Genomic DNA, 8,318 nt, shown 5'->3' with positions numbered 1-8,318 from the left:
AATGGTCTTGTCCTCTTCGAATTTCTTCAGCCACTAGTTTTAGCCTTCATTCCTCATTTTTGCCACCACAGTTGCAAAATAGTGAAGAAAACATATTTCTGAGTGTTTTCCTTTCCCATGATTGCAGTCCTTTTTCCCAACAGCAGACTTATTTAGCTGATTATCAAAAGCTACTCACTAATCTCTCATGAATTGTATCCTGTTTTCTCATCCGAAAAGGGACAGAGTGTTTCCCACTACAAAATGGCCAGCACTGTGTTGCTTAGGAAATGAAGCCTGAAGTATTCAGGTCTTAGGCTGAGTTCACGAACCTTTAAATTATACAAGATTAACTCCACCTGATCCACCAAAGGAACTCCCCCCCCCCCCCACACACACACAAATGCTATTATTAGCTCCATTATTGATACAAATTGGGGAAACTTTCTACATAGTTCTAGGCAGGTATGAAACGCTGGTTTCTGCTGTCCACTCAGATAAGTCATTTTCTTTGCACATTGCTATTCAAAGGGGGGATCTTTATGTCTGGAAAGCATAGCTTCCCAGACCCTAAAATGGGCTTCCTGGAAAGTCTATTCATCCACAAGTATTATATTGCCATTACTATAATCCAGCCCAAATCAATGTTCTTTACTCCTTTAGTTAGCCTTCCCTGACCAGGTACAGTGGCAACATACCTTACCAGACATGTAGCCCTAGCGTTGTCAAGGACTTTTCTAAATTTGCATCTGCTAGCAAGTTTCCATAGTCTGGAATGTATGGCTGCAGACACTCCCTGTATTACCACAGCAGGGCCTTAAGATAAGTACAGCATCTCATCTTGCAGACCAGCACAGACATTTAGAGAGGTTACAGGTAAGCAACTTGCTGAAGGTTCCAGCTCGTTAGTAAGAGACAAAGCCTGGATTGGAAAATCTTGGCAAAGTCCAGGGCCCACCCTCTTAACTGCTTGGTTATACTCATCTGAAACAAACCCAAAGAATTTTTTCTTAGCTGGGCCCATGAGTAGGATGAGCTAGATAGGCATCCAGGGTGAAAAATTTAAGGAGGTGCTCACTCTCAGGGGCTGATCCTGTACTTCCGCAACACTGTGAACAAGTGCCTCCTTAAAATTTGCATCCTAAGCTCTTTGGTTGCTTCACTCTAGGCCCTGGTTCTGCAGAGAGCTGGTTCTTGAGAACGTCTGCTCTCTAGCAACTTGTTTTGGAGCTCACACATGTTTCCTGGGACATCTGGGTAAGTAGAGATTTCAGTTTTCTTCCTGTTTACCGAGCACTGGGGAGAGAACATAGGCTAAGGTGGTTACTCTCCTGTAGCTTGCAGTTCTAAAGCATTCATTTTTAATGGAATCAGCATGGCATGCTGATGTCCATGCCTTCTTAAGAGTTACCTCAAGTAAACACGGATTTGCAAATATTTTGAGGATTTCAAAGTATATGGATCAGTTAAACTCTACTTTCCTGACATCTCACTGGATTTTCCTCTTTATTAATTAACCTTTGATGCACTTATCTTGCTTGTGGTCTGTTTCAGGTTCCAACTCTCCCCACTAATAGAATGAGCACCGAGGGATACTGACTGAGTTGTGCTTTCTCTGGGCTTTATTTCTTTCCAGAACTTGGCTCTTGGCAGGGCTAGGTTTCAGAGGCATGGATTCAAATTGTGGCTTTGTCACTCATTAGTTGTGTTCTTGGAAAACTCACTTGGCCTCCTTTCATCTGTGAAATGGGGATATTAATACCTCATTTGTAGAGTTGTTGACATGGCATTGCTCAACAGATACTAGGGGTCTTCCCTTCTTTCTTTATTGGTATACCCATGTTGCCAAGATCATCCTTCCCAGAATTCTTACTAAAGTGATAGAGATGGCCAAACAATGTTTTTATCATAGTTAGCTATTACCCAGGTGGCAGGTTCTATGGCCAGTCTGTGGTTCCTGTCCGTGTTCTGGCTAGCCTTTCCTAGGAGCTGACATGCACTGGGGGAGTTGAAAAGTAAAATTAACTGCAGGAGTGACTCAGTTGGAAAAGCAAATACCCAACTATTTCCTAGGTCAAGAACACACTTTCATTGCTTTTGCCTCTTGGATAACCTGAATACCTGGAGTTAATTAGACGAAGCCTTGTAAACGATAGGATTACATTTTTCATTTGTTAAACTACTTCAAGATGTATAGACAAATGTTAATACGTGAAATGTTCTTGGGGGTGGAGGAAGGATAGCAGGGAGCAGATAAAAGTTGTGTTGCAATATATACCACTTCATGGTCAACCTAGGACATCTTTTTTTTTTTAATTTTTAAAAAATCATTTTACTTCTTTTGGAAACAATGTCACCCAAAGAAATAGTAGCCTCACTATAGTACTACATGCAGAAGGGAAGAAAAACCATACAATTAAATTTGTTTTACCTTTGTATTTTTAGAAATGTAGAGGGCTTTCATTTTTTTTTTTTTTTTTAATTTAATGAGGTTGTGCATTACAGTCTCTGGGTTGTCAGTCTTTATAACTCTTTAAAAGCCTGGGTGATTTGGTTACTACACACGATGTTGAAGTTAAAGTTGAGTTTGAGGGACCCTACAATGGCAGAAGCTATTCCTTCCACATGATGATTTTATACAACTGGAAGATGATTTACAGTGTAGTCTTGTAAAGTCGAAGGGGCCTTTCACCTCATTTTCTGATCACAGTTTCTATTTCCAAATTGGGCAAAATGAGCCATTACTACCACCAAGGTACTATCTTTTTAAGTGGTAGTCCCATAAATCAAATTAATTCTGATGTTGCAATCAGAGAGTCTAAATGTTCGTGAATTCTGAAAGCTCTTAACCATAGGCTTCAAATACATAGCGTTTTAAGTTAAAACTTCTCTGGATATGAGAGAATTGTATTTTGTATTTTGGTGTCATGATCTCATGTGCAATTTATTCTAATTAAGTTTCAAATTGTCCTTTCAGCTGGTGTAGTTGAAAAGCGGAAGGTGCAGGTCACTGTCTTTTAATCCGCACCATACAGAGTCCCAAACTTTTCTCTGTCCATACCCAAGGGGGAGAAAACACACTGGGCTTCTGCATTTTAAAAGGTTCATATAACAGTATTCACAAGGAAATCAGGCATTGGAGTCAAGTTTCTGCCAGTATAACCAGAAATGGTAGCTTGAAGATTTTTGTCTTTTCCTCCAGAAAGCTAAGGATAACTCCATACCCTTAAACTAGATTGAGTCTTGACTTCATAAAGGTTATATCTACCTGCAGCAATGGGTTTCTTCCTCCAACAATTTTACATTAAGTTCCCCACGTTATCTGCTTTCCATTTATCTGTACCCCTTCTGATCGCATCTCATCAGATAGTTTGCCTTTGCTCGCACAGTGACTACTTATTATAGCATGGTGCACTGATGGGGAAGAACTAATGAAAATTCCCATGTCTCTTCATCAGGAAAAATCACTAAGCAGCTAGAGCATAAAGGAAGCAAGTAGTGAAGATTTGGAGTAGGGGTCTGGGAACACAAAGTAAATGACAGGTCAGAGAGAGTTTTTCCCACAGTGCCAATATGGTGGAGATTTGGGGAGGGTCTCCCTTATCCACTGTCAAACAAGGGCGCTTATGCCTTCCTTTGTATGTGCCACTTATGGGCTCAACCATGGGTGTACCTGGGTTTAGGTAGAAAGTGTGTACCTAAAATATATATATATATAAATTCATTTTATCATCTCAGTAACCTGTAAAATGGGTACTATTATCCTCTCTCTGCAGATAAAGAATCTAAGGAACAGAGAATAGATTAACACCCCAATTCACATGTCTAGCAAGTCAGGGATCAGCACACTTTTAGAAAAGGGCCACACAGTGAATGTTTTCGGCTTTGTGCCATGCCGTCTTGCAATTACTCAGCTCTACCATTGTAGCACAAAAGGAGCCATAGACAATACATAAAGGAATAGGCCATGAATGGGCGTAGCTGTGTTCCAATAAGACTTCACTGACAGACGCTGAAATTTGAATTTCGTATAACTTCCACATGTCATGAAACATTCTTTTAACTTTTTCAACTGCTTAAAAATGTAAAAAGCATTCTTCACTCATGGGCCATATAAAAATGGGCGACAGGCTGGATTTGGCTGCCAAGTTGTAGTTTGCTGACTCCTGTAGCAAGTGGTAGAGCCAGCATTTGAACCCAGGCAGAATGGTTCCAGTGGGCTCTGAATCATCATATCTATACAGCCTATATCATGGTAATAAAAGTAAATCATGCTCTATAGAAAATCCAGAAAAGTATGAAGGAGAAAATAACAAGCACCCATAAAAGCCACAACCCAGAAATAACCACTAGTAATATTTGGTATTTTCTTTCAGTTTTTTGTGCACTCTGTGCAATGTTCAATTTTTTAATTCTAACTTTTCTCTTATAAGCATTTTCCATGCTTCTACACAGGCCACAAAGTTATAATGTTAATAGATACATAATACTTCAGTTGAAATATACTAGGGAAATTCCCTATTTTAAAGAATCCTACAGCTAGTAATTTCATAATGTGAGCAATCTTTTTATTAAGAGAACAGTTGTTCACCTCCCCTTTATCTGCTGCATGTCTTCATTTCTCTGGGTTGGATTTTTAAAAGCAGCCCAGTGTGTAGATAAGGAGGTTAGGAAAAAGATTCGGAATCAATCAAACCTAACCTTAAAATACGAACAGTTTAAGGTATAATTTATATGCCATAAAATTCACCCTTTCATAGTGTACAATTCAGTGTTTTTTAATATATTCACATCATTGTACAACCATCACCACTATGTAATTTCAGATCATTTTCATCACTCAAAAAAGAAACTCCATGTCCATTAATGGTCACTCATCATTCCCTCCTCTCCTAGCCCCAGGCAAACCACTAATCTACTCTCTGTCTTTATGAATTTGCTTATTCTGGACATTTTAGATAAATGGAATCATACAATTTGTAGTCTTTTGTGTCCTTCTTCTTTCACTTAGCATAATGTTTTCAAAGTTCATCCATGTTGTAGCATGTATCAGTAATTCAATTCCTTTTCATTACTAAATAGTATTCCTTTGTATATATATATTGCATTTTGTTGATCCATGAGTTGATGGACATTTGAGTTGTTTTCACCTTTTGGCTATTGTGACTAGAGCTGCTATGAACATCAGCATATAAGAAATTGTTTGAATACCTGCATTCAGTTCTTTTGAGGATACACCTAGAAGTGGGATTGCTGGGTCATGTGGTAATTTTATGCTCAACCTTTTGAGGAACAGCCAAACTGTTTTCCACAGGGGGCTACACCATTTTACGCTCCCATAAGCTATGCAAGAGGGTTCCAATTTCTCCACATCCTCATCCACACTTGTTATTATCGGTATTTTTAATTGTAGCCATCCTAATGGGTGGGTTAAACCTAAATTTGACCTCGTCTTCTTCCTTTATTAGCTAAATGATTCTGGAAGCAATTCGTTAACTTTCTTCCACCACCATTTTCCCTATAAGGGCTGTTTTGAAGCTAAACAAGACCATCATATATGAAGTAGCTAGCATGTACCTGGCACACAGTAGGTGGATATTTAGCAGCCACGGACCCTACCACCACCACCATTCCCAGCCACACAAAGGAAATATACAAATATATCTCACTGAGGAATATAGAGAAAGTGTCCTTTTCTGTGTTCTCCTGATGAGTGAAAATGGGAAGCCAAAAATGGGGACTCTTGAGAAAAATGAATGAGGTGGGTGAACCTGACCGGAGTGGGCCATAAGTAACTAGAAGTCTCCACCCTGCTTGCCCACCTCACCTGCCCTGCCCCAGCCAGGTGTCTGCCCAAATCCTTCAGTAGTTTGTTGTTGAAACTTCCAGACTGAAGCTTCTCCTTCCTCATTCCTTTCAACGGCAGGTGGCATTCTGACATCAGCAGAGGCTGTGTTCTTTTTCACAGGCACAGGGGACCTCTAGACCAGACATCTGAAAAGAATCGAGAGTGAACATGAGCCCAGCCAGAAGCCAGGAGCTCGTGGAGCTGACAAGTGTCACAGCATCTGGAGCTGAGGGCCACAGCAACAGTGTTTTCCAGGTGAGCCAGAGTTTCATCTAATTTTTCTGTTAAGACCAAGTGAATGGAAATAATGCCTTTTCCTCACTCTCTTGGCAGCTTTCAGAATGAAAGCAGTAGGGCTGTTGGGACATAATAGGACTTTTAGTGGCATGCCTTAAGCCTATTTTTCCTCCTTGGGCTCTTCTTGGGTTGACAAACCTGAAAAGTCTCTTTGAATCCAACGTGTTTTGCTCCTGACTTGGCCCCGTCACTTAGAAACACGACTGGCTTTTCCTTTTCCTTTTGTTTTGGGCTTATTGTGGGGTACAGCATTTACCTGTGGGCACCTTTCCAAAGAACTAGTGAGAGGAAAAGGAGAGGGGGGAAACTGAAGAATCCAGATCCTAGATGGAGTTAGCTCCCCGGGGTTCCTCGCTCCCAATCCCGGGTCTGACGCCCTTGGAGCCTGACCCGGGAGACTGCCCAGAGCATCTGGGTCATACAAACCAGTCTCGTGTCATCATCAATCCAATTTCACTGAGTAATTAGTGCTGCTCAGCCCAGGGCTGGGTGCCGCCGAGCTGGAAGGAAGCCTGTTGCTGGGCAAATACCACAGGCTGTTCTGAGGGGGTCTGCAAGGGGGCTTTAGGGCTATTCCTGGGTGTGTTAGCTTCTCTGACACTCAGTGTGGGGTCTCAGGAGAAGATGCAGAGGCTGCGTGTGCACGTGTCAGCAACCTCTCGGGCTTCTGGGAAACAAAAGAGTTAGGTGCTGGCGAAGAAAGTAAAGGGGCTTTGGCACAAATCGTGACTCTCCCACTCACGAGTGACTTATGGCTTTTCTTGCCTCAGTTGAGTTGTCTGTACAGCGATCAGTGATACCCATCTCGTGGGTTTGTTTTTGTTTTTGTTTTAATTAAATTCAGTTTTACTGAGATGTATTCACAAACCATACCATCTCATGGGCTTTAAGGATTAAATGAAGGGAAGGAGTGTAAAGGCTCTATTATTCCAGGAATGGAAGAAATGGGACTGGATAAAGAGTCAAAATGAATATAACAGCAAGATAAAGGGGTGCAATGGAGAAGAGCCCGTGTCACAGCCACTGGCTGCTTGAGGGAAGTGAGGAGGACACAATTCCACTGACAGCCCTTTTGGGGACCCCCTTTCACATCTATCAAAACAACAGCATCCCCAGGCCTCAATCATCAAGCAGCGTGACTCAAAACCAGCAAAATACCACACCCCAACACCAACGAGGGGCAGCCGGGTGATACCTTCCGAGATGTGCATTCTAACAATTTCCAGCGACATTTATTTACTCAACAAAATCATTAACTGCCTCACAGATAAAGGCACTGCTAGGAACTGACATTAATTCAAGAAGGAATAAAACCCTGTTCTTCACCTCAAGGAGCAGAGCAGGCAGAAACAAACAGGCTATTACAATATATTGGGTTGTAAAAAAAAACGAACTCATGGATGTTTGCACCAAGTACGGTGCAAATAAATGTGTAGATTGAGCAGGGTCGACTCGGGAACCTGTGAAGGCAGAGGGAACTTGAGTTAGGGCGTAAAAGATGAGCAGGGTTTTCTTTTTTTTTTTGAGATATATATATATTTTTTAATTAGAAAAAATACACTTAAGTGTGTTACATGTTCAACACATACAACCTTATGGACAACACACATAAAGTGAGGAAAAGCAGTTGCTCAGGGCAATTGCAACACTTCCAGAGAGACTTAAGTCTGATTCAATTAGCAAAAAAATCATTACTTTTTTTCCCCTCTGAGATGTTTTTCAGTATTGTCAGAGTTGGGCATAGAGTAAAATAGACCATGTGGAATACTAAATTAAGAAGAAATAAGATTCATTTTACAAGGCTGTATTTTTTTTTTCAATCTTCATTTTATTGAGATATATTCACATACCACGCAGTCATACAAAACAAATCGTACATTCGATTGTTCACAGTACCATTACATAGTTGTACATTCATCACCTAAATCAATCCCTGACACCTTCATTAGCACGCACACAAAAATAACAAGAATAATAATTAAAGTGAAAAAGAGCAATTGAAGTAAAAAAGAACACTGGGTACCTTTGTCTGTTTGTTTATTTGTTTCCTTCCCCTGTTTTTCTACTCATCCATCCATAAACTAGACAAAATGGAGTGTGGTCCTTATGGCTTTCCCAATCCCATTGTCACCCCTCATAAGCTACGTTTTTATACAATTGTCTTCGAGATTCATGGGTTCTGGGTTGTAGTTTC

General features: G+C 40.7%; 1 protein-coding gene across 3 annotated transcripts in view; it reads left to right on the top strand.

Annotated features, from left to right (window-relative positions):
• The first annotated feature begins 1,147 nt into the window (after window positions 1-1,147).
• The window catches only part of SLC28A3 (solute carrier family 28 member 3), a 73,408-nt gene continuing 66,237 nt past the window's right edge, over window positions 1,148-8,318 (top strand). For all 3 annotated transcript variants that reach the window (XR_005210600.1, XM_037796852.1, XM_037796851.1), the window contains exons 1-2: window positions 1,148-1,236; window positions 5,948-6,082. Coding sequence is in view for 2 of the 3 variants with exons in the window: in XM_037796852.1 (XP_037652780.1) it covers window positions 5,996-6,082 (87 nt within the window). In the remaining variant the exon portion in view is untranslated. The remainder of the gene's footprint in view (window positions 1,237-5,947; window positions 6,083-8,318) is intronic.

This window comes from Choloepus didactylus, chromosome 10 (genome assembly GCF_015220235.1).
Source record: "Choloepus didactylus isolate mChoDid1 chromosome 10, mChoDid1.pri, whole genome shotgun sequence".
Taxonomy (NCBI): Eukaryota; Metazoa; Chordata; class Mammalia; order Pilosa; family Megalonychidae; genus Choloepus; species Choloepus didactylus.
Note: the sequence above shows the minus strand (reverse complement) of the source record. Positions and strands in the feature narration are given on the sequence as shown.